Source organism: Perca flavescens, chromosome 2 (assembly GCF_004354835.1).
Source record: "Perca flavescens isolate YP-PL-M2 chromosome 2, PFLA_1.0, whole genome shotgun sequence".
Lineage (NCBI taxonomy): Eukaryota > Metazoa > Chordata > Actinopteri > Perciformes > Percidae > Perca > Perca flavescens.
In genome coordinates, this window is record NC_041332.1 from 40,359,036 (window position 1) to 40,385,558 (window position 26,523).

At 40.2% G+C, this 26,523-nt stretch overlaps 2 protein-coding genes across 3 annotated transcripts in view; both read right to left on the reverse strand.

Annotated features, from left to right (window-relative positions):
- Positions 1–906, reverse strand: part of tenm3 (teneurin transmembrane protein 3) — a 225,769-nt gene extending 224,863 nt beyond the window's left edge. For both annotated transcript variants that reach the window (XM_028590658.1, XM_028590650.1), the window contains exon 1: positions 322–906. The gene's annotated coding sequence lies outside the window, so the exon portion shown is untranslated. The remainder of the gene's footprint in view (positions 1–321) is intronic.
- A 21,829-nt stretch (positions 907–22,735) lies between these two features.
- The window catches only part of LOC114563115 (teneurin-3-like), a 100,928-nt gene continuing 97,140 nt past the window's right edge, over positions 22,736–26,523 (reverse strand). The window contains exon 8 of the mRNA XM_028589918.1: positions 22,736–22,765. Coding sequence (XP_028445719.1) covers positions 22,736–22,765 — 30 coding nt within the window. The remainder of the gene's footprint in view (positions 22,766–26,523) is intronic.

Sequence of the window (26,523 nt, forward strand, 5' to 3'; positions counted from 1 at the left end):
AGAGAAAATGGACGGTGCTCAGCTCAGATGGAAAGACAGGTTTTCCCTCTACTTTCTTACCAAATCAAATCATGAGGCCCCGTTTGGCACTATTTTAACACACACACACACACACACACACACACACACTGATTGACTGCGAGTTTACGTTCAGTCAGTGAATTCACACAATGAGAGGCAATTGACTAGAGACCAAGCAATTTCCCAAAGCATGCAGACACATACTGACACAGTCTCACACACATGCACGCGCACACACGCGCGTGACACAACGTGTAGCTTGAAGAAAAGAAGACAAAAAAAATAAATTGGGTCGTCTACCTTGTCTGTGTGCGTACTCCAGTGTCGCCCGCTTTAAAGGGTTAACGCTCCCAAAAAACACATAGGATCCTTTCAGGCACACATGAACACTCCGAGTCGTCCTGCTGCTGAGGGGGAAAATAGGAATACACCTCCGTCTCTGTCTTCCCCCGCTTTTCTCCCCTCTCTTCTTTAGAAAAGATATAAAAAGCACAAGCCCTGTTTTATGAGGTTTGTTCTGGCTTCTGTCTTTCTCTATCTGCAGGGGGAGGACCGCTTCAGTCTTTTCTCTCACTTCTTGTTTTCATCCAGCCTCTGCGCTCCAAGTAGGGATGGAGAACGAAAAACACTGGAGGAAAAAAAAACACAAAGCCCCTGCTTTCTCTCTTCTTTTCCCCTTCTTTTTTCTCTTCTCTGTCAGTTAAAGGAAATGCATAATTCTCTTCCTCTATTCTCTACTCCGGTTTCTTTCCCTCTGCCTGCCGCTGCTCCTGTGTGTGTGTGTGTGTGTGTGCGTGTGCGTGTAAGTGTGTGAGAGCGCCGTCTTCTCCTCTGCCTCTGCCACCGCTGCTGTGAGTGTGCCTGTCCGCGTCGCTCCCTCCCTCTCCCTCTCCCTCTCTCTCTCTCTCCCCCTCTTTGCTTCTGTAAGTTTGGAGCTCTCCTTGCTGGCTGAGCGAGCAGGGAGGCGGAGCCACGAGGACAGCCGGAGCCCAGGGAAGAATGGGATTGGCTGACACAGAGGGTGAGAGAGAGAGAGAAGAGTGAGAGGGGGTGAGGAGTGAAGGGAGAGGGAGAGGGAGAGGCGGGATTTCTGCATTTTGGAGGCTGGAGGTGTGGATGTGTGGAGGGAGAGGAGGAGGGCCTTTTTTTCTCTCTCTCTCTCTCTCTCTTTCTCTGTCTCTGTCTCTCTCTCTCTTTCTCTCTTTCTCTCTCTCTCTCTCTGACACACACACACACACACACTCCCTCTCTCTCTGCATTCTTTTGCTCTGATCTCCCCGATTTCCCAACCACATATGTATTCATAGCACAGAAACTACACCTCTCAGCCGCTCACACATGATCTCTCTCTTTCTCTCACTCTCATACACTCACACACATTTGCACACACAGTGTGTGTGTGTGTGTGTGTGTGTGTGTGTGTGTGTGTGTGCACGCTCGCGCAGTTTGGGTTTGAGGCAGCTGTATAAACCAAAGGTATTGAGAAAGAAAGGGGGGTGACTAGGCTTAACTAAAAAGGACCCGGCAGCATGCGGGCAGGCATACACAGGCATGGTGTGATACACACACACACACACACACACACACACACACACACACACACACACACACACACACACACGGAGGTCCACAATTTCTGTCACATTATTCTGGAAATGTAGCCTATCGTAATTGAAATTGTAATGTGGACAATTAGAGCTAAATTAATACAAATAATGAATCGAAAAGAACACGTTTAGTCAAATGCGTGCGTGTTTAAAGAACGCTGCAGCTGCGTATATTTCTGTGAGAAAAGTACAGTAATTTAACACGAATTATTTTGCAGGACAATAAAAAAAGTATTCTCTGATATCTTTATTATTCACTGTAGATTATTCAGATAAATTAGGGTACAAATGTCACATCTGAATAATTAAACTGATATCAAATCTGCTTACAATTATATTTAAATCATTTCTACTATTTTAAATATTAATTTTTTTTCTTTGTTATTTCTATGGTATTATTTCTTTCTCTGATGTTCAACATAGTATTTATTTATTTATTTATTTATTAATACAGGTGTTAGATGAGGTGTACATTTAACATGAGGTTAAATCAGTATAAATGCTAAGAAATAAATATATTTTTGGTGTAAATACATTAATAATACACCAAAACAGTAGAGAGCAGTCTGTCCAGTTATTTAACATGGCTATCTTCATTTAAACACATTAATATTAATGATAACATACAACACAACCTTTATAATAGGGCCTACATAATTCACACTCCTTACAATTTATCCACAAACACACACACGCACACACACAGTTTGTGCATGACTGTTAGTCTTTCTAGAAATATCTACGTAACAAGGGATTGAGGCAATCACTTGGAAGGAAACTGACATTCATTCCAATATTTCACACATGGGCAGCTTTCACTGTGTGAGCATACACAAGCACGGACACACACAAACCTCAACTACTGCCTCTAATATTTTATAGAACACTTAAATGTCCTCTGTTCCTGTTCTCCAAAGAGAGGATCGACAGAACAACATGAGCTCCGTTTGGATGACTTTACTGCACAAGAGACGGAGCATAATGCCACCAGAGGATAGGGGATGATCACACAGAGAGCATCGATACAGACACACCTGCTTCAGCAACGCTGAGGCAGGCTGACTTTAGTAAAAATGAGTGTGGTGTTCTCTGGACCAGCTGTGACTTTGACTCCATGCCTAGCCCCCAAAAATTAAGAATATCTTACCTTTTTAGGGTTGGGTAAAAAAAGAAAGAGCACGCGCCTATTGGAGCAGAACAATGAAGAGGGAAACGGGGAGATTCATTCAGTCTAAAACTGGCATCAAGATGAGCTTTGGTTTACACAGTAACCTCCATCCAGGCCCAAGAAAGCCGAGCTCTGTTTGCTGAGCAGAAAGCTAACAGTATGATCCCTTCGGTAGAGCATGTAATAGGCCCACGGCATGGTTCAGGCTTTACCATGAAATTCAAGAACCATGTGCTTTTCATACTGACTGCACACTGCACTCCACTATCGAATGTAGTTTTAGGTTGGGTGGTTTGACACAATCTACATTTCAGAATTGAGGTGGCCAATCTTGGTCACAACACCGATGGAATCAGTCACTTGTTTTGCAATTGTGGACGTTATAAAATGGGCGACCCTGTGACTCTTACGGAATTAGTTATACATCAATTAGGTGTTCCCTTTAAGTCAATTTAAAATTAAAATTCTCCTCAATGTTTGTGTGAGAAAATATAGAAATTTAAATGTTTAAAAGGAGGATAAAATGTTTTATTCTGTTTCTTTTAAACGTCTACACCTTAAAGCTATAGCGGGTACACAGTAGCTAGTAGCCAAGGAGGACACGGAGGATTAAAAAAAACGTGATGGACAGATGGAAGAGGTAATTATCTTTACTCGAGTTTCTGCGCATGAAAGTCGCCGGACCACCCAATCTTCTGAACATAGCCATGCTGAGAAATCCAGAGAGAGTTGTGTGGAGCTGATAGTCTTAATTAGCTTTGTAGCAACTCATTTAGCAATGGCTTGAATGTAACGGACGTTCATTAATATCAAAAAGTTACGCACTAGAGCTTTAAGACTCTGAGTGGCTCATTTCCCTTGGCATCGGTTGACTGACAACTGAGAGTGGGCACTTCTAACAGAAGTGCTGTCAACTTCTGTTGTGCGCTACTGACTGCAGAAACAAATCCACACAGCATTAGTTGTTAAATATTAGCAAGTTATGTGTCCCTTTACAAAAACCCATCATGCTGTTAAGGTTTATAGAAAGGAGGTTACGTTAGCTACCTCTCGTTAATTGGTCCAACTGGTTGAAAGAATATTCAGTGCGCTGAGGTACTTGAGTGATGTAACAAACTGTTTGCAGTGGCTGCTCACACAGATATTGCACTAAATGCCCGTCACAGTAGGTAGCAAAGGTCCATGCTCCCTGTAGAGTAACCATTTTGACCACAAATCAAAACACATGTACTATACATGTATGTACTGTAGTACACTGGTTTGTTATTTCAGTAGACTTTACAAATTCATGCCACAAATGATCAAAAATGATCAGATCAGGAAAGGATTTGATATTGACGAGGGGACAAAGTAGGAAAAAGAAAGCATGAGCTAAATGTTTAACAGTATAGAAAAATACATGCATAAGATAAAAGGAAAGGACAGCAGAAATGCATGCTTTATTTCCTGTCATACAATTACACCAGTCTGTCATATAAGCTCATTTGATTCTGAAATTTAAAGATAAACAATCTTGTCCCCAAATAACTAATTTAGTCATGACACACACAGCCGCACGCAGCCAAAATATTTTATTAACCTATACATCTTCATCATCATCATCATCATCATCATCATCATCATCATCAACCCACATACACACACAAGCTAATGATATAAGCATCATCTCTCATAGAGGTTAATGGAGTATGGATTTTGGCATAGAGGCCACTGACAAGGAGATGAGCATATTAAATATAGAGTTATCCTTAATCCTGAATGCACCTGCTTTATTACATATTTCCCTGGTATATACCATTGCTATGCATCTATCTTTGTACCTATGTACAGTATGTATGTATTTATCCATTTCTCTATCCATTACTCCATTTCTTTATCTATCTATCAATCTGTCTGTCTATATTGTAAATGCCAGGGGTCCCGCTCAGGGTCAAGCTATGGGGTACCCTGCTACTGCAACGACACAAAACGAAACACCGACAGCCAATCAAGATCCATCAGAATTTACAAAATGGCATGCATGGCAGATGACACTGCGGAGAGATTTGTTTCACACAGGTGGGTCAGTGGTGTAGCATGACTCTGTGCTTCATAGGACAAGCAGTGGGTCCCTTAACCCTGTGACGCCTGAAATTATTCACAATTATATCCTCCTGAGAACCGAGGAAAATTTTGTTTTTCCTAATCAGATTTTTTTGTGATTCCATACCTGTTTAAGGTTAAAAAAACATCTTACAATTTAAATTTTTTTATTTTTATTTATTTAAAGAATGTCCACTGTAGTGGACAACAGGATCATTTGAGTATGAAAAAAGACAAATTTGGTAGATGTGGAGTCATTATTTACATGAAGATAGTCCTGATGTCCACTATAATTGACATTCATAAAATGCCAATTTTTCAAAAGATACATAATGTAGTTTCTATCAGAACTCAATATATGATTCCTAACACCTTAATGAACAAGAAAATATATGATTATCATAAAATAAATAATAATATTTGACTCATCTCTTATCTTTCCATAAAATGTGCTTGTTCCTATGCTGTCCATTTTGGATTGAAAGAAAGAGGCGGTTCCCGGCCTCCCAGCCAATCAAATAACACATCACTGAAAAGCCCAGGATGTCCTCTGTACAGTACAGCAGGAATTAAGAGACTTGCACAAACGATTCCAAGGAGAGGAATGAAACTCAAATGTCCACTACAGTGGACATAAGTCAATGGGCTGGGTCTCAGGAGGATATAACAAAAATTATTATGTGTGTTTCTGGCTCCAAGCTGATGCTAAATTAAGTTGAGATTGTTAATTTGTCTATAGCATATAGAATAGATATAAATGTAGGTATGATGCAAATTAGCGACAACAGGCATTCATGGTAAAATTCTTTACAAAATGGTAAAATTAATAAAAGACATTTTCCCATCTCAGATATGTAGATTTTATTCATGTCACAAAGTAATTGACAAATAAATGAATCTTGACAGCAAGAAAGAAAACACTCTCCTACACCCTAACATTGACAGTAGTCTTTTTAAGGTAAGGGTCAGGGTTAGGGGTTGTGGTTAAGGGGTTAGGGTTAATCTCGCTTCCGTGAACTGGATGTAGTTCCCACTCCGACCGGTCCTACGAGAAACCAGTGCGTGCAAAAGGTTCCTAGGTATGTATCGAATGTAAAAAAAACGGCATTGGGGGAATACACACGCTATTGACAGTCGGCGTTAAGGGGTTAAGCTTGTGTAGCCACACACACTGTGGTGCGAATGAACATCAGCACCTCTGATCAGAAGCTGACATTTCACACTACAATGTCTCAATGTGGTTTCCATTTCATTCTTTTTCCACGGCTGACAGAACTTTTTCAAAGATCACATAGTCAAATAGAGAATTCACTTTTACACGTTTCGGCATACATTTCATCAGTTGGTGGGTGACAATAAACATACAATTTCTCAAGAGCAACTTTTGAAGGGGACACAAATACTACAGCAAACATTGTACTTACTGTATAGGATATGTGTATACAGAGGAAAGCCTTGCTACTATTATCAGTGTAGCATGGAGACTGTGCCATTATCCTTCTCTACGTTTATCTCTGATTCAATGAAAAAGTTGACTAAATTGACCAAAAATACTGAAGCGATTCAAACTTTGTTCGTCACGTGAGGACTGGTCACATGACAGTTCAGTTTAGAGGTCTTTATAGTTAAATTTAGCTGAGTAAAGGTGACTGTCAGCTGGGTACAGAGCACCGGGAGGTCACGGTCTTTTCAGCAGCCGCTGAAGTTGAGTTTAGCCGACAAAAAGGTGACTGTCCTGTGGTGACGACAGTTAAGTTTAGACACCAAAACGACTAGTCAAGATTAGAAAAAAGACTGGATATGGGTTTCAACACTGGTCCCCTGTTTTAAAGTCTATACCCATGATCTTCCACTTCCGGGGTTGCTCCATTGCCGCTGGAAATTTCGCCGTATGTCCTTCTTTTCGGCCGGATGTCAGTTACCTTCCTCTTTCTTTGTGTTGGCGTTCTAAACTCCGGTGGATTTGTGAGGACTATGGTTAACTGCTCCTCAGATCTCTGCAGGGTAAATCCAGACAGCTAGCTAGACTATCTGTCCAATCTGAGTTTTCTGTTGCACAACTAAAACTACTTTTGAACGTACACACGTTCCACAAAAACAAGTTCTTTCCTGAGACTATTTTGCAGAGGCACCGTGGCTCCGTCCGGCGCTTAGTGCCACCCAAGGCGATTATGATTGGTTTAAAGAAATGCCAATAAACCAGAGCACGTTTTTTCTCCCAACCAGGAATGCTGTGTGGATTAGCCAGACCTTCCTCTGCAGCGCTGTGGAGGAATGTCTGGCAGTGCGAGACTACCTGTTTTACCACTCACACAATTATTTCAAGTATATAGCATTATATTACTTGCAAAACACAGCATGGTTTTTAATAATATTTTTAGGAGAGACAACCCTCAGATGGGCTACTTCCTGACCCCCCCCCCCCCCACCTGGCCCCCCCTGCAATTTCTGCCTATGCCAGCTGTTAATGTAGATACTTTCATCTTTTAACGTAAAGCCCCAATGTTACTGATATGCATTTCAAGTTCCACATACTTTCCAACATCGCTGGGTTGCTGTAGTACTCATTACTCATACTGTCACTTCACACTAATGCTGGCAAAATGCCCGAATACCATTCAACACATGCAGGTCACATCAGTATAAAAGTCTAGTGCTTATGCAGATTAAGTTGCAGAAATAAAAAAAATGTATTCATTTTTTTTTCTATTATATCTTAACAGTATGTCTTTAAATCTCGGACCAATGGGAAATTGTTTCACCTTACTGTGAGGTGTTTTACTCATCTTGTGTTACTGATATTTCCTAAACTTCACTGAAACACACTCACAAGTGTTCTTGATTTTCTGCTTCAAAGTCCCTGTTTCAAAAGGAAGAATATCTCAAGGAGAAGGGAGATTACATTTGAATCTCATACATTTCTGAATGTTTTCCCACACTGAATACAAACTTTAGTGAGAAAAACATGGCCTTCCATTCACCTAGTTTATATCCCAACTCCCTGTAGAAAGAGAGACGGCTTGGACTCACTGGACACTTCTCTTTTTCTTTCTTTTCTCTCAATCTTCATCCTTCCAGCAGTGAGGCTTTTCTAACACCAGTGTATTTGCTGGTGCCCCCCACTGACACACACAATCTAGACTCTATAGGCCTTCAGAGTGTGTATGGTGTGTGTGTGTGCGTGCGTGCGTGTGTGTGTGTGTTTGTGTGTATGTGTGATCGATAGAGACAGGGAGAGGTGTGTGTGTGTGTGTGTGTTTCAGTGCAAGTTCAGCTGTTCCCGCCATTTAAATGTGTGTATGTGTGCAGGGCGTGTGTGATACGGGTCCCTAAGCTCTTTCATTTCATTGTATGGGACCCCTACTGGGCAAGTTCACAACCTTAGAGAGAGAGATGGGAATGAAAGAGTAGTGTGAGGGGAAACGGAGGAGAGGGAGAGAGAGAGAGAGAGAGAGAGAGAGAGAGAAAGACAAAGAGAAAGGAGAGAGTGGCTTAAACAAGCCAACTGGTGAATAAAAGAGGGGAAAGAAGCAATGAGGCGAGAGCACTAAACCAGAAGAAGGGAGGGAAAAGAGATGAAAAGAAAAGAGAGCGTTCTTCTTTTTTCGTAATCCTTCATTCAGTATGAGGGGATTTGAGTCGATGGTGAGATAACGTAGCGTAACTCCCTCTCACTGTGTGTGTGTGTGTGTGTGTGTGTGTGTGTGTGTGTGTGTGAGCCACTATGAGTTCAAGTAATTCAGCCTCCTGGCCAGACTTCCAAATAACAGTAATCATCTTGACCAGTGCACCCTGTAGCTTTGTGTGTGGCAGGGGAGAGTAGCCTGAAAGGTGTGTGTGTGTGTGTGTGTGTGTGTGTGTGTACCCTGTCAACCTCTGCACAGCCCATTCTAAATAACAGTGATGACTAAGATCATATGGGGGTGGACTAAACCATTGAGGATAAATGATGGCGACCTGCTGTTTTACCCACCTGTGATTTAAATACAATGTACTATAACACATACACGCACGCACGCGTGCACGCACACACGCACGCACACGCACGCACACACACACACACACACACACACACACACACACACACACACACACACACACACACACACACACACGCACCAGCATGCACAAACCCACACAGATTACTACCTTTCCAGAGTTACATGATAAAAATATGCCAAATTTATGGCCACACAAAGATGTTTTATTTGGGCAACCACACAACTTTACAACCTCTTAAAATTTGTAAATGTTATTTTTAAGTATTTTAAACATACTTTCCAGTATCAGTCTCAGTAAAAATTCCGTAGGGATTGAAACACTGCTGGTGCTAAATGTATTGTAGTTTAGCCAACTACTACTACTGGTGTGTGTGTGTGTGTGTATGTGTGTGTGTGTGTGTTTGTGTGTATTTAGGGCTAGTGGTATTGTGTGACACAGCTACTTCTTTACATCTGTCACACTGTTACACTAAAAAGGAAGATTTCAACACCAACCAAAGATGTGTCAAAAATCTGTAATCATGTAAGATGCATTTAATACTGCACTGTGTGCACACACACACACACACACACACACACACACACACACAGCTTCTTAGTACTGAATCACTGGTTATTTCGTAGGGGAGGGTAAAGAGACCAACTTTGATGGAACAAAATGATAGGAGCGGAGTGTGTGTGATTGTGTGTGTGATTGTGTATATAGGCAAGAAGGAGGAGTGTTCATTTGTAGCTTCTTCCTTTATTCCTCGGAGAAAATAAATAATGAAAGAATAAAGAGAGGGAATGATGGGGGACAGTGAGAGATAAAGATGAATTATCTAGATGAGAGAGAGAAAAAGAAAGGAGTGTGTTGTGGTGTGGTGAGACAGGAGGAGACTCAGGCTGGAAACCTGTACATTAATCTATCCTGCTTCCGTTTCAAATCTGCGGGGACCAATCACAAACTGGCTTATCCACCTGGCGCACTATTGGCGGGTTTGACACCATGACGATAGAGAAGCGACGGCAAGCAGCTTTTTGGTTACATTCAACATGGCGACAACCGAAGCGCAGCAACCCGTTGATGCCGCTGTTGCTGCTATGCCCGTTGCTCTGATTGGTTGAAGGATTCTCCAATTGCGTACAGAGTCATTTGAATATGCCTGTTGATCACGCCTCTTGTGCAGTAGGAAATACAAAGCAGACTCCCCAGACTAATGCTCAATCTTAAAAGATTGAGCTTGGTCTGGTGATAGCCAGACTAGAAAAAGGACACTGTGATTAAACAGGAAGCTCTAATCTAGACCGTAAAATCCAGAATTAACAGCAAGGTTAGTGTAAACTTTAGGCATGGTCCCACCAAAACTGAACAAGATTTTTACAGTGGTGCAAATTTTCCTGCAGTGATGTGATACTGCCCATATAAAGAAAATATCACATTTAAAGGTAAATTACCTCTAAAACTCTTCAAAATCAACAAAGTTGATGTAACTTTAGTTTTCTTCTTACTCTTTTGTTAACATTTTGTGAATGAAACTGCCCAAAAATGGATGGAACAGGGCCGATCACACAGAGAAGCGTCGCTAGCAAAGCCATTGTTTTCCTATGGTGTAGAGGATGGATACCCGAACCGAGACAGATATTTAGAAATTATGTTTGGGTTTGCGTCAGGCTCGGTCATTTTAAATTTTAAAACAGCTTATTATGTAGGTGCGCGCCTGTGCTAACGTGCGCTTGTTGCCCCGTGTGCGCTGATGCTGATCCGAATGCCTTCCTACAGTTGCTTAATAAAAGCGGGCTTTCCACACAAACAAACGTACATGTGTCATTAGTATGAGAAAAAAACCAAGATTTTAACTAAAATATCTTAATGCCTGTCAGGCTCGGGTCAGGTCTCGGTTACTGCTCTGTCGGACACGGGCCGGGCTCAGACAGAAAAATGCGTCCCGATCCGCGCTCTACTCTGGTGGAGTGTGCCTGGAGTGAACTTTTGCTTCTTGTGCCGTGCATCCTGTTTTTCCAGCAGTTTTTAGAAGCGCTTCAAATGTAAAATATTCTCAACTTTTCAGCGGAAGGCGCACCGTTCACACCGCTAGTAAATGTCACACTTGGCACAGGCTGCCAATCAAATCCAGCAAGAGGCGGGCTTTACTACTTTACCACTTCCTTGCTTTTTGACAGCATAAAGCTGTCTGTCTGTTAGCATGTACACAACACTGTATATAAAACTACAAACTAACACCATATGAACTGCTGGGGTTGGACAACAATAACTAAATGTTTTACTGTCCTTTACTGACTCTAACTGACCGTAAATGACAACCGACATCACTTTAATTAACCTGTATATTGCTTATGCTAATCACTTACACTTATATTAGCCTGCAAACCGCTAATTTTGCTGCTCTCTCTCTGCATGAATCCATTGTTGTTTTCCATTAATTTAATCGCCGGTTGCGCACCCCCACTCCACAGGTCCACCACAGTGTTTTGCTCGGTGTGATCGGCCCCTTATGTGGCAATTTTAGGGCCAGTGATTATGGTAATGATTTCAGCTCACAATCGCGCATCCACTCATGTATAGGTGACATTCATCGGGCTAAAACAAGCCATATTCGGCAAGTTTCTGGAGTTAGAATTCTTTGGTGAATCCCAATTGGAACAGACAAGCATCCTAAAAGAGATTTAGGATGAGAACACAGAAATGTTCAAAGACTTTCTTGGCTGGAGAAAAAAAAGGTGAGGATTTTTATTTTATTTTTTTGTTATATTTGTACACTTCTAATCTACTTTATTCTCCCCAGGTCCAAAACCCAAGGATGAGAAACTTTAACCATATTGTGATACATTCTCATCCTGGGTTGCCTTGCCATAGAAAAGCTGGTCAAAATAATCCCAGTTAAGCTCTTCATGTAGGTCAAACTAGTTATTTTGATCAGACCTGAACTGTAATGTCATGAGAAGAACATACTGAAACTATTCCAGGTTATTTAAAACAACCACTAAAAAATGCAATAAGAAACAGTTTCCCTCTCTCCCTCTTTATCTTCTGTATCCAATAGCAGCAACCAAGCTGTTATCAAAAGCTGTAGGAAGTGTGTGTTTTGTGCGTTAGGAGAGATTGTGGGGTTATAAACAAATAGAAGGTTTCAATTAAAGACCTCATATTCCACGACTAGCTGTGTGTATGTGCATGTTTTTGTGTGCATGTGTGTGTGTGTGTGTGTGTGTGCGTGCGTGAGAGAGAGAGAGAGAGAGAGAGAGAGAAAGAGAGAGCATGCCTATGAGAGCATGGCATGATTGAATCCAGCTGGTAATGATATTTGCTGGTTTACCTTTTCTATCCAGAGTAGTTCCCAAATCTCATGGAAAGCATGCACGCACGCAGTCACGCACACACGCACGCACGCACGCACGCACGCACGCACACACCCACACACACACACACACACACACACACACCTACACACACACAGGGCGGGACTCCATGTTCCCCTGGAGTTAGATTGGGCTTGCTTCATATAACACAATAAAAGAGGGCGCTGCCCAGCTTAAACTGAGCTCGACTTGACTTTCTAGTTGATTGAAGATTGTGAAAGAAGCGTAAAGCTGATAAAAGAGCCCACTATACCAACATTTATATTTTTTCTCTACAGGGAGAAGGATGAGAGAACCTATTTACACTAGTTTTAATAAAGAAGCTACCAATTTTGTTATTTGTTTGCAGTATTTTTACCAATGTAATACTGTTTAATTGTCAATGACATGCTAATGGCTACAGTAACAAAAGTAAAAGGCTTAAGCCCTACTACTATTACTCTTAATAAAAATAATTACAATTATTATTAATATAATATTAATGATACTATAATACTAATATTATATAATGTGTAGGTATGTAGAGATCTTTAAAAAGACGATGTTAGATGTTATTGTTGAAATGAATATACCAACACAAGTATTTATGTATATCTCGTACATTTGCCACATTATGGACATAATGTGCAAATATATTATTTATTCCAATCCAAACCATTGTGTTTTTTTAGATGGAATATTCAATCGTCATTTTTGGCCAGTTTTGTATGTGTACTGGATTGATCAAATGAGATGCAAAATAAGAGCCTTCTGTGTGCGCGCTCACAGTCGTTTGTTTGCTTTTCTCACTGCTGTTTTCTAGCTGAACAGCCAGTTAGATGGATTGACCGACAGCCGCCTTGGTTTACCGGGGATTACTGGTGGGCCCTCGCACTCGCTTCAAAACTAAAGGTGACCGTTCATTTAAAGTGGCGGCTCCGACTCTGTGGAACGCCCTTGCTATTGTCTTATGTTCTGCCATCTCGGTTGATGCTTTTAAAAAGCAGATGAAGACGCAATTGTTTAAACTCGCTTTGGTCTCATGTTTGTAACTTTGGGTTTTAAGTTTTTAATCTTTTATTTCCATTGGTATTTTATTTATTTTTGCTTGCTTATCTTCTGTTGGATACTACTGTATTTTAACAAATGTTTATCATGTGAATCACTTTGTGACTTTGTCTGTAAAAGGTGCTATATCAAATAAACTTCTTCTTCTTCTTCTTCTTCTTCTTCTTCTTCTTCTTCTGCTTCTTCTTCTTCTTCTTCGTCTTCTTCTTCTTATTATATTGGTGTGTCAGGGCCCTAACACCGAGATTTCGGAGTTTAAAGTGTACAGGTAACGGCTGTACTAGTGACCAGAGGCTCAAATGTCCATTACCCCAAAATAAAAAAAAGACAAAAAAAAAGTCTGAGATCCTTGGCAGTAGATGGTTTAAAATATTTGTCCCCATAAAACTACTACAGCTTAGGTCCTTAAATTGCCAAACTTAAAAAAGGTTTATCCTCTGTGGAGCGTGAATGCACACAAGTACATTTAATTGCCATTTGCCTTTTAAACCATGACAACCCTGAGTTGAGACCAGGAAGCAGAGCTGCTGTCCTACACGCTTCTCTGTGCTTCCATTAGAGCAGGTACCCACTCATAGTTCCCTAACAAGGGTCACTGGCCCCCAAACCACTTCAATTAATTAAATCAAAAGCAAACCAAAGAGGAGTTATACAAAAAAAACATGAATAAATTAACACCACCACTGCAATAGCATAATATAATTGGAGAATTAAATGTGCAATTTTATTATCAGATCTCTGTCATCTAAAGCAGAACTAGTCAGGATTTGATATCAGATAAACATATTGATCTTTTCTGTCTTACCGAAACATGGCTGTGTCATGAAGAATATGTTCAGTCTAAATGAATCATCATATTAAATAAGATAATGTCTCCAAACTTACCTATAACTTGTCTCCTGCTAGTTATACTACAGCACTTACTTTTAAAGAAAAAGTTAAATTAATAAATATTTTTGTTGTATCTCTTTTCGGTGTTGTAATTTGTAGACGTCCCTAAGCACTCGTCTTACTGCCGGCAGCAACAACAGCAGAGAGCAGAAGCCAGCAGGCAAGTGTCATTTACATACACTTCTGATGTACTTACAAACTTTCCAATCCATCGTTTTATGAATGCATAACCTATTTGTACTAGTGTAGAAGTTTGGTATCATTTCGGGCATTATTAGTGGGGTCATTTACCAGATACAAACCTGGATCCATTAGCCCCTGTGCTAAGCTATTCAGCTGATAACGCTGCTCTACGCTAACTCTCCCAATGTTCAACCCAGGTGAAAAAAGCTTCTGGGGGGGGTGTTTGGCTCGAGGTCATGGTGCAAAGGACCCTAGGGTGAAATTGCTCCGAACCGTCACTTTAATCAATCTTAAACCTAAACTAAATTAGAACTCGTTTGAAAGCCTTGCTTTGAGTCTTTCACACCCAATCTGAAAAACAATATTTTGTTGTTGTGTACCGCCACCGCGCTCTAAATTTGTCTCTGAATTTTCAGAGTTTTTATCAAGTTTAATCCTTAAATCAGATAATGTAATTATTGTAGGTGATTTTAATATTGACGTGGACAATGAACGATAGCCATAGTGTTGCATCTATCTCACTTTTAGATTCAATTGATTTCAGTCAGAGTGTACATAAACCCACTCACTGTTTTAACCACACCCTCAACCTTGTTCTGGCATATGGTATCAGAATTGAAAATGTAATAGTATTTCCAAAGAATCTTTTATTATCAGATTATTTTTTAATAACTTTTGAAATTGTATTACCCGACTAAACGCCACTAGGTTAAAGTTTCTACATTAGATGTCTAGCTGATGGTGCTGTAGCTACATTTTAAGGAAGTGATTTCAACGGCATTTAATTCAATGCCATGTCTCACTCCTATTTTTTGACTTTAATCCCTACCCAATTGATCCTTTTGTAGACGGTGCTGCAGGCTCACTGCGGATGACATTAACTCTGTTGCTCCTAAAAAAAATAGATGATGAAACAAAGGAAGTTAGCTCCATGGTATAACTCCCAAACCCGCAAGTTAAAACAAACCTCACGGAAACTTGAAAGTAAATGGCGTTCCACGAATCTGGAAAAATCTTATTTAGTCTGGCAACACAGTCTTGAAACGTTAAGGAAGGCCCTCAGAAATGCCAGAGCAGCCTATATTACTCATCATTAATAGAAGAAAATAAGAACAACCCAAGGTTTCTTTTCAGCACTCTAGCCAGGCTGACAGAGAGTCACAGCTCTAGCGAGCCATCTCTTCCTATAGCTCTGAGTAGTGACGACTTTGTGAGCTTCTTTAATCATAACATTTTAACTATATCATTTTCACAAACTCCATCACCCCCTGCAGTATATCGACTTTTTAAGGTACATGGATATATTTGAAGCAAGATATGGGCTAAGACAATACCGTTTATATCAATATAGTTTGATGTTTTGTGACCCTTTGGTTGACAAATTTCTTCTGTAAAGCTGTGTCTGTGTTTCCATCTCTCCTCTCACACTCTACGTGCAACCCCACCCCCACCCGCTCACAGGCTCTTCTGCAACATGGAGGGAGACACAGCGCCACATTTCCATACATTTTAATTGTAATTTGCACAGCTGTACATTTTTTTTAAGCCAGATATTACAACCTGTGATGTGCTGATCTGTTGTGGAAGCGACAACGGTGAAAACCCCCGAAGAACATAGTTCCTGAATATAACGTTAACTTCAGTTAAATGAGAAAGAGTGAGTGCGACGGCACCTTGATGTGACCCATAACCAGATTATCATAGTTCATAAAAAGATTATTGTAATTCCTTACTATCAGGTTTCTCCAACAAGTCCCTTAAGAATCAGTTAATCCAGAATGTGACAGCGCGGGTACTGACAAGAACTAGGAAAAGAGATCATATTTGTCCTGTATTAGCTTCTCTGCACTGTAAAATCCAGAACTGAATTAAAATCCTCCTCCTCACCTACAAAGCTCTTAATGATCAGGCACCATTATATCTTAATATGCTCATAGTACCCTATGAGGGATGCCCTTTGCTACTACTATTATTTTTATTATTAGTCACAGTTCTATTATCTGTACTGTTACTATAATTGCCACTGTTCATCATGTCTTTCCATTATGCACTGCTATAATTATTATGTCATTTTTGTCAGGTTCTGTTCAAGGTTTCTGCCTGTTTAAAATAACTTTTTCCTTGCCACTGTCGCACCAAATGCTTGCTCTTGGGGGGATTTGTTGGGTCTCTGTTAATTATAGAGTGTGGCCAGGACCTACTCTATCTGTAAAGTGGCCTGAGATAATGTCTGTTATGATTTGACACTATAAATAAAATTGTATTGAATATATTTTGATATTTTTGGCCTGATTATGTCACTTGTGGAAATACTAGATATCATCCTCTGGTTACCATGAAAATCAACACACATACTGTGCATAGGTGTAAATTATATACTAGTGATAAGGGATCTTGTCATAGATAAGACATGCGACATTTAGACTTGACAGTGGCACTACGTAGAAAGTAATTGGACCATAAATACCCATTTCTAAATGCATGTCAGTGTGGCCAGTAGTTGTTGAGATATCTTGCTCTTTATCAAAGAGTTAGTATCGCATTGCCAGACCTATCTCCACAGTGCTGTGGAGATAGGTCTGGCTACACCACACATACATTTCAGCATAGGAGAAAAAAAGCTCTGGGTTGTCTGCATTTCTTTGATCCAATCCCAATCGTCATGGACGTCACTAAATTCAGAATGCCGAGACGGTGGCTCAGCAAAAATAGTCTCGGGAAGAAACTTATTTTGGTGGAACATTTGCACACCGTAAAAGAAAACACCACATACAATATTGAATGAAGTTAACTGTTCACACAAGACAGTAACGGGAGCTATTTAAATTAGCTGGATACATTGGTAATGTATGTCCGAATCTCGTCATCTTTCCAGTTTCGTTGGTGTCTTCGTGTAAATTACTCTTCTTCTTTACCCTCGGATGTTTGTTTTCTTCCACGTTTGCACCAGCCACACGATAGAAACGTCATCAAAAAGCCCACTCGCTTACTGGGAATTATCTGGACAATGAGCTGCTCTATTCACACATTGGCTCAATCGCTTTTTTTTTAACAGGGAGCTGGCAGGGTAGAATAGGTTTAATGTCTGATCAAACTGATGCTATGTTATTATAATACAGTCTAGATTAGTTCAGGGTTGTAGTACATGTGTGAAAGAGGCTTAAGTAAGCACTTTGTTCTCTCTTTATATAATTTTCATGTCTGACTATATGTCCTTTTTCCTCCAATAATTTCTTCATGCCTTTTTCACTCCACCTGTTGTTTCCGGCATGCCATCGCAAATACTGCATGTGTATATCTTAACTTCCTTTATTTACTTTCTATCCATGTACAAGAACAGCTACGTTGTGAACTTTTCACCTTGAATTCTTCATTCGAGAGAGACAAAAGGGAGAGATGCACAGTGGCAGGTGTTAAATACAGTAAGACTGTTACCTTATATCTATTACACACACACACACACACACACACACACACACACACACACACACACACACACACAGGGGCATGGCCCATATTAAGTTACAATGTAAAAGAAGGCTGAACAAGTATAAGCGGATTACAAATACCTTGAGTGTGCAATATGAAGGAGATAAGACCTGAGAGAGTGGGGAGGTGTAGGGGAGGTCCGAGAGAGGGAGACAGAGTAATAGAAAGTGGATGACTCATTCATAAGAAATGTTTCACCTTCCTTTCACACAAGCTTATGATTTTTTTTCCCCCTCTCCTTCCCGTTCTTCTCTCACTCTCTCCTTTGTTCTCTCCTTTTAGATGATGTGATTAGTTAAAAGCCTCCATCCGCTCATCACGCTGATGTAGATGGAAGCAGAGAGGGCTCACATGCAGGCCCTTATGCATGTGTGTGAGTGTGTTTGGCAACTTTCTGTTGCTAAAACCAGTAATCCCCCCCCATCTCTCTGGAGCAAACACAAACACGCAGTTTGAAAGAATGTGATTAGCTAATCGTGAAGACCGCAATTAATCAATTTGAATGTTGAATGTTTGGTGTAACATTTGGTTTAACATTTTTTTATTTCTCTTTTCATTATTATATTTACTGTTTTTTCACAAGATACATGCTGGAATAATGTTACATAGCACAGATTGTTTTACAGAAATGCCCTATTTTCAGTGGATTTTTTATTTATTTTGTATTACTTTATTTAACATGACCATGGAAGGTGCAATATGTAGCTAATTAGCAATTATTTTAGGAATTGCACATGACTGACATGGAAACTGTTGGGTCTTTGTCTAGACCTACTCTATCTGTAAAGTGTCTTGAGATAACTCCTGTTATGATTTGTTACTACAAATAAAATCAAATTGCTATTTTAACAGTTAAAGGTGCAATATGTAATACTGACAGCTAGTATTTAAAATAGTTAATGCAGTACAAATTCAAAATACTAGAGACAGTCGTCTCCCCCATCCCATCCTCCCCAGACTCAAAGTTCACGCAGGCTGAGACCAGAGCATCCACAACAATGTTGCTAGACTCTTGTCTCACATAGCCAGACATTACTTCACAGCACAGCGGAGTAGCTAACGGTAGATGCTGGCTATGTTGACAGTCATAAAAGCCCGTGCTCACGCGGAGCTCCGTAACCAACTGACAGACAAACTTTTTCTGCTTAGAATTACGGTAGGAACCGCTAAAAACACAACAACCTCGCTGTCCCCTCCACCCAACTGAAAGACGCACTTTATCGCTAAACACACTGCAAACTCACAATCCTCCTGATTTACAGCCCCCCTCTCTTGGCTTAAAATATCTCACCTATGTCGGCTACGGCCACTGAACAGGCTACACGTTGTTAACAGCCGTCGTCCGCTTGCCTGCTCCTCCGGTAACGTTAGCAGTTAGCAGGGTTAGCATGGCGGCGTTAGCCAGGACCAGTCAGGATGACTTTACTGGCTGTGTCTCAATTGTTTTGCGATATTATGTCTATCTTTGTTGTCGGTCTGGCTCAGGTTAATCTCTTTGTGAAACATAAACAAACACAAACAATGAATGCCACAGAACTTTCTTTTATTCTCCAGTTTGACAGTCAGTTATAACAGAAAAAGAACATAAATAAACTACTTTAACGTAGATTTTCTTTAGGGCTTTATTACGTGGTATTGGATTGGTGCATAAATTCCAGTACTTCCCGATACCGATACCAGCGTTTTAGGCAGTGTCGGAGCCGGTATCGGACCATCTCTACTTCTGATAGACTATAAAGTGCTCATATTATGCTTTTTGGAATTGTCCCTTTCCTTTATTGTGTTATATATCTTTTTGTGCATGTAATAGGTTTACAGAGTGAAAAAGCCCAAACTCCACCCCAAAGGGACTTACCATCTCCAACAGAAAACACTGTTCACAAACTGCTCCAAACAGCTCTATTGTAGTCCAGCCTTTACTTCTGTGAAAAACATGCGTCACTTTGTAACACACATTATAATGCTAGCCTAGCTGCTAGCGTAGCACACCCTCATACTCTGCTTCTGACTGGCTAGTAGTCCTTACCTAGCTACTGCACATGTGCGACTCCCAACAAAGATGGAACAGAAGTGAGATGTCTCACTCTGTAGCTAAAACAGAGAGCTCAACACAGGGACTGTAGCAATGTGCAGTACAACAAATATATGGTGTTTTTTGAAAATTAAACCATGTAAACCTATTCTGGTACAACCTCTAAATAAAGTTATAAACCTGAAAATGAGCATAACATGAGCACTTTAAGATTCAGTCTCTGATGTCATTACATGCAATTCAGCTCATCACAAAACCTGGAGCATTAAATGAGTTAACTGGTTGTTGAAACAGGAAAATGTATAGCTCATATGCACACTGTAATATGTAATATAAAGTCTTATTGTCATTGTAATATTGAACAATGGTATCGCACATGGCAGATTTTCCGCATAAGCTGCAGGCATACCAGGGACGGAGGTGGAAAAGAAGGAGAGATTCTGACATAACAAACACATCAGCCATAACTTGGAGACATACAGAGATAAGACAAGTTAGCATATTTCCACATCAGTCTTAGCCTACTAAAATATGTGTCATTTTTTCTAAATGTATTTACTTGTTTACATGATGCTGTACTGTGTACGGTTAGGCTATACAGAGGAGAATCAGTGAAAGGAAGAAACAATGCCAAGTGTCGTTTTAGGATGGCTGAGAGACAGACTGGCCTACCCACTCAACAGGCCTGCATACACACACACACACTTCATACACATACAAATTCAGCTAAACAGCCTTTGTTAGTGTCAAATCACATTTAGTAGGAGCCATATGACACTAGAAATAGCTGCCAAGGACAGACAGCAGTGTGGGAGAGTGTGAGTTTGTATGTGACTAAAAGAGATGAAAGTAAGGAGACAACAGGGCTGCGTGTGAGTGTGTGTGTGTGTGTGTGTGTGTGTGTGTGTGGTCGCGTGCATTGGTCTGTGAAGTTTCTCAATAAATCACCCATATGCTGAGGTCAGCCACACTATCACTAGCTTTCCAGACACTTCTGGGAAGGCTAGCATGTGTGTGTGTGTGTGTGTGTGTGTGTGTGTGTGTGTGTGTGTATGTGTGTGTAAAAAATGGAAAAAGACAGTGGTGCTGAATATAATACTTCTGTTTACAAAAAGACAGCAACTGCTCCCAGTAAATGTTTTTTTCCTTACAATCAATGCACTCCTTCAAATTAAAGCTGTCAATTTGTCTTTGTAGGGAAAAGGACAACCTATTTGAAGAAGAGACACCCAGCTCACGAGACGAGACACGAGATTGGGTTCATGAGAATGAGAAGAGACAAGATTTTTGTAACACTATTTTAAAGAAAACGTCAATTAAGAAATGTGACTGGAAAATTAGTCTTTACTCAGAGATCCAAGTTAACAACGTAACCAAGCAGAGGCGTCGATAGGCTACAGCCCTGGATGTCTCGCTCTCTCGCTTATTATTATTATTATTATTATTTAAGTATTATATAATTAAAAAAGCCCCCAAAAACCACATGCAAATTAACCCCTTAACGCCGACTGTCGCTAATTTGCATCAAACCCCTTCTATTCCGACTGCAGGCGAGATAGCGTGTGTATTCCCCCAATGCCGGTTTGTTTACATTCGATACATACCTAGGAACCTTTTGCATGCACTGGTTTCTCGTAGGACTGGTCGGAGTGGGAACTACATCCAGTTCACGGAAGCGAAATTAACCCTAACCCCTTACCCTAACCCTAACCCTAAAAAGACTACTGTCAATGTTAGGGAGTAGGAGAGTGTTTTCTTTCTTGCTGTTGTCAAGATTCATTTATTTGTCAATTACTTTGTGACATGAATAAAATCTACATATCTGAGATGGGAAAATTTTACCATTTTGTAAAGAATTTTACCATGAATGCCTGTTGTCGCTAATTTGCATCATACCTACATTTATATCTATTCTATATGCTATAGACAAATTAACAATCTCAACTTAATTTAGCATCAGCTTGGAGCCAGAAACACACATAATAAATTTGTTTATATAATTGTGGATAAATTCAGGCGTCACAGGGTTAAGAAAACAAGTATTTTCCAAGGCACTCACAGTTTTTTGTAGAACTCATGGTTGAACTTTGGACTCATTTAAAAAAAGACAGAGAAAAAGAGCAATCTGCGTACTGCACGCTGCAGCCTGTGTGTGTGTGTGTGTGTGTGTGTGTGTGTGTGTGTGTGTCGGGCACGAGTGAGAGAGAGAGAGAGAGAGAGAGAAAGCGGCCGTACCCTCTAATATTCTATTGCTGGGTTTTACCCGCAGCTTTGTACAATTGCAACTCCTCTATTGCGAGTCAGCTTTGGTGAACGGGTGGGGGATCTTCTCTGCTAACTCAGAGGTCAAAGACAGACTCATCTTCAAAGTCAGATGTATTACAAGTCCAACCAGGCCAGACTCCTCTCCGTGGCGATTCTAGGATCAGACCTTTAGGGGGGCTCAGCCCCTAATTAGAATGTGACACGGATACAGTGCCTTGCAAAAGTATTAAATACGTTTCTGTTAACCCTTTCTTTGACTGGGTTACAGGTGCATAGCATCGGTGACAGCGACGCAGGATATTAAACTGTTTTAAGCCCTTTGATCCTGTAATTGTTTGTCCTCTGTCACTAACAGACACGTTCGCAAACTCTCACTTTAAGCACTAAAATAGATTTTAAAAAAGAAAAGTGTTTTACTATTATATTTTTTATGTGGGCTGAGATGAAATGAATGATGATGATGAAAAAAAAAAAGGCTTGAGCCCCCCTAAAAAGGGTCTAAAATCGCCCAAGTCCGTTTGCTGGCGGCTGCTCTGCACCTGTGACTGATATCGCCAGACACTTTCTACCTCGACGAGAAGTCTTAATCTCATGAGATCTCGTGGGACGAGTCACACCTCTAGTATACACAGACACATAGCACATTAAAACCGGATTTATGTGGAACTCAAAATGTTAACTATACTAGTATCAGTCTATGCACATTAGATACGCTCGATGGTGTTTTAAGCCCCCAACGTCGACTTCAAGGCAGCACTGCAACCGTCAACCGTCAAGGCACCTAACCCTAACCCTAACCTTAACCCTAACCCTAACCATTGCCTGATCCTAGTGCCTTCAGTTATGTTTTGGTTTTGGTGTGCCACCCCAGGATATTCATCTTGCCACTGCTATGAAAAATGTCTGGGGGCACCACTGATGGAGGAGGTGGGTGAGACATTCGTAGGGTGGTGGCTATTCATCCATTCTCAGGAAAATATGTAATTAGTCCATCGGATTCAAGTCACCTTCTCCTAATTTTAGTTCCAAATGCTCAATTGCTTTCCCATTGGTTGTACAGGTTGGTTCATCTTTAAATTAATCACAAGAAAAATACCTCTAACACATACACACACACACACACACACACACACACACACACACACACACACACACTTTCCAACTCCCTCTGCAGTGTATTTAATTATCTCTGTTAGCATGGGCACAATTGATGTACCACCATGGTACTGTAATTGCTGACAAATCCCATCGCTTCAAGTGACAGAATGTCTTCACGGTGACAATGAACGATTGCATCTCAGTGTTCACCAGGGATGCATCTAGTGTAAGGCCATATCAGCACAAAAAACATTGTCTTACACAGTTTTTCATTTTACTGTAATGTTAGTCCTGGTGTATCTTCAATGATGTACACATTAAAGATCCCTTAGTTAATCATTTCAGGTTGTTACTTGCATGTATGGTTCCTACTACTACAGGTTTGCATGCTTTAATGTTCAAACATTTTTTATACCGTCTGTCTGACTATACTTGTATTTGCCCTGTTTGAAAAGCCACAAAAAAGCCCAGTCTGCCCTGATTGGTCAGTGTTTGCGGGTCTTCCGCATCTGCGCTCTCAGTGTCTCTGCACCATCATTGCAGCCGGGGAATGACTGTAATGGCACTGTAGCTGCAGTTTCTACCTACGTATAGTATAGATGTGACATCACAACCGTACGAAAGTCTTGACAGCTCGTTTGAAGGCACCGTTTACCTACGGGCTGTGTGCATTTCCCTGTGGATTGAGCATTTTGATAGTATTTCACAGTATGTATATAGCACCTATACCTGCTTTATAATCAAAAGAAACATGGAAAACAATATGGGACTTTGAAATATAAAGAAAGTACAGTGAGAATTGTGTTATAATATAAATAGAGCATCAAAGGCAACATGTGCAACTTTGTGTTAAAGCAGTGTCAGTAAGAAGGAAGCAGTGAAGGAGGAAAAGGAGGGCACAGTGGAACTGTTCTAATGTTTGTGAAGAGCAAAAAGGAAAAAGCGAGAGAAGGAAGGAGTGAATGAGAGAGAGGGGCAGATAAAAATCGAGAGAGAAGAGAGAGCAGGCGAGTGGTAATGTCCTAATGATGTAGTGGCTGTCAGAGCATTTGCTTCAGAGGCCAAATGATCCTGTAAGAACAGCACAGCTATTGATCCAGCTATTACACAGCACCACATACTAATGATTGTGTGTGTGTGTGAGCGAGACAGAGAGAGCGATGGAATAACACTGTATAACGAAAACAGGTATATACTGTGTTGTCTATAAAAAGGGATGTTGAAAGGGAGGTTGAAAGAGCAAATGTGTACATAGGTGTGAAGGTTTGAGCCTGTGTGTGTGTGTGTGTGTGTGTGTGTGTGTGTGTGCGTACGTGCATGTATATGTGTGTTCAATTCTGACATGACACTTTATCAATACTCCCATTACAGTGTGACAGATATGAAACCCAATCTGAACCTGATCTGCTTGATATCCAATCTCAGTTCTCACCTTGAATTCTTCCAATACCTCCCAAAACACACACACACACACACACACACACACACACACACACACACACACACACACACACACACACACACACACAAACACACACAAATGCCCAGCACAAAGTATCACAAGGATAGCATCCTTGATTCAATTACCTTATTGTTATGTTGTCAAAAAATGCACAAGACCCACATTAAAAAAAAAAAGAAAGGAAAATGCACCACATTCCAATGTACCACACACTGACTTCTCTTTTTAGACAGTTGACAAATCAGATGGCCTCCTGGTAGCACTTTTGTCAGTAATGTCTCAGTTATGTCAGAAATCATCTCACAGGAAGTATAAATTAGGGGGAGGCAAAATAATTCTAAACCATTAAAATGTATCAATATAAAATGTCAGTTTTATTTTTTCCTGCTAACAACCATCGGGCACTACTGAAGCCACTTTTTCAGACAGGCTGCATTACCAACATGCTTATTGGCCGAGCAGTTGATCTCACCTCCAAAACTCACTCCAACCACCCAAAACACTTCATGCATGTCTCGGTGGGCCAAAACACTCTCACTTCTCACTCAGAAAGCTAAAAAAAAAGTTTGGGGTCACTTAGAAATGTCCATTCCACTCCATTACAGACAGAATACCAGCTGAGATCAGTTGCATTGGTTTTTTTAACCAGGGCAGCAGTTTTCAGATTACATTATGTGCTTACAGAATTGCAAAAGGGTTCTCCAATGTTTTCTCAGTTATTCTTTTAAAATGATATCAGATTAGTAAACAGAATGTGCCTTTGGAACATTAGATGAATGGTTGCTGATAATGGGCAATGTAGATATTGCATTAAAGATCAGCCAATTCTTTCTACATCAGTCAAGAACCCTTTTGCAATTCTGTAAGCACATAGTGTAATCTGAAAACTGCTGCCCTGGTTAAAAAACAATGCAACTGATCTCAGCTGGAATGGACATGGAGTGGAATGGACATTTCTAAGTGACCCCAAACTTTTGACCGGTATTGTATAACTCACTGACCTAAAAACACTAACGACAGGGAGCAATGATGAACTTTCATCTTTGAAGTTTGAATGTTTTTTTTTACATGAATCAGTATTTTATTATAGAGTAAAAATAACACTTTTTCACTTCATTGAATCTACTATAAGGACTATGTATATGGAACAAAAATGAATCAGAAATTAGCTTCAATAGACTTTATTCATTTGCATATTGTGATTAACTTGTAAGAAACTAAAAAGTTCAAACAACATATTTTACCTAAAATTCCACAGCTAAAAGAAAAACACATCAACACCATATATAGAATGATCACTCATACTGTTCAGTGTGTGTGCATTTGGCCACACGTTTTTATCAACATCACATCTTCTGTCTCATCTTTCTGTTGTGAATGATTATTAATTCATTCTATTGTAAATATTTTGATAAGATGTTTTATATATTTCAATTATATTACTGCAGAATTGCACAGCATTTGCCATCATTCTCGTTTGAATGTGTTTTAAAGGTGTGATAACATTTGGACAATGTGCTGCAGATTTCTAGTGTTCTGGTGGTGGAGGATGAATGTGAAAAGAGTTTAACGGATTTTGATGAGTGTTGTCATTGACTGCATTTCGTGTGAAAGCAATGAAAAATGATTCACAGTTTGGTCCACGTAGACTTTTGTTTCGCTGATTGTGTGAAGAGTTTTGACAAAGTGAGTTTTGTCCAATGCATGTTAGCAATTGGAAAAAAACAACCCAGCAATTTAATGTTTTCATTATCAAGTCATCCGTCGATTCTTACTTTGATAAATCAGTTAATTGTTTGGTCTGTAAAATGTCTATG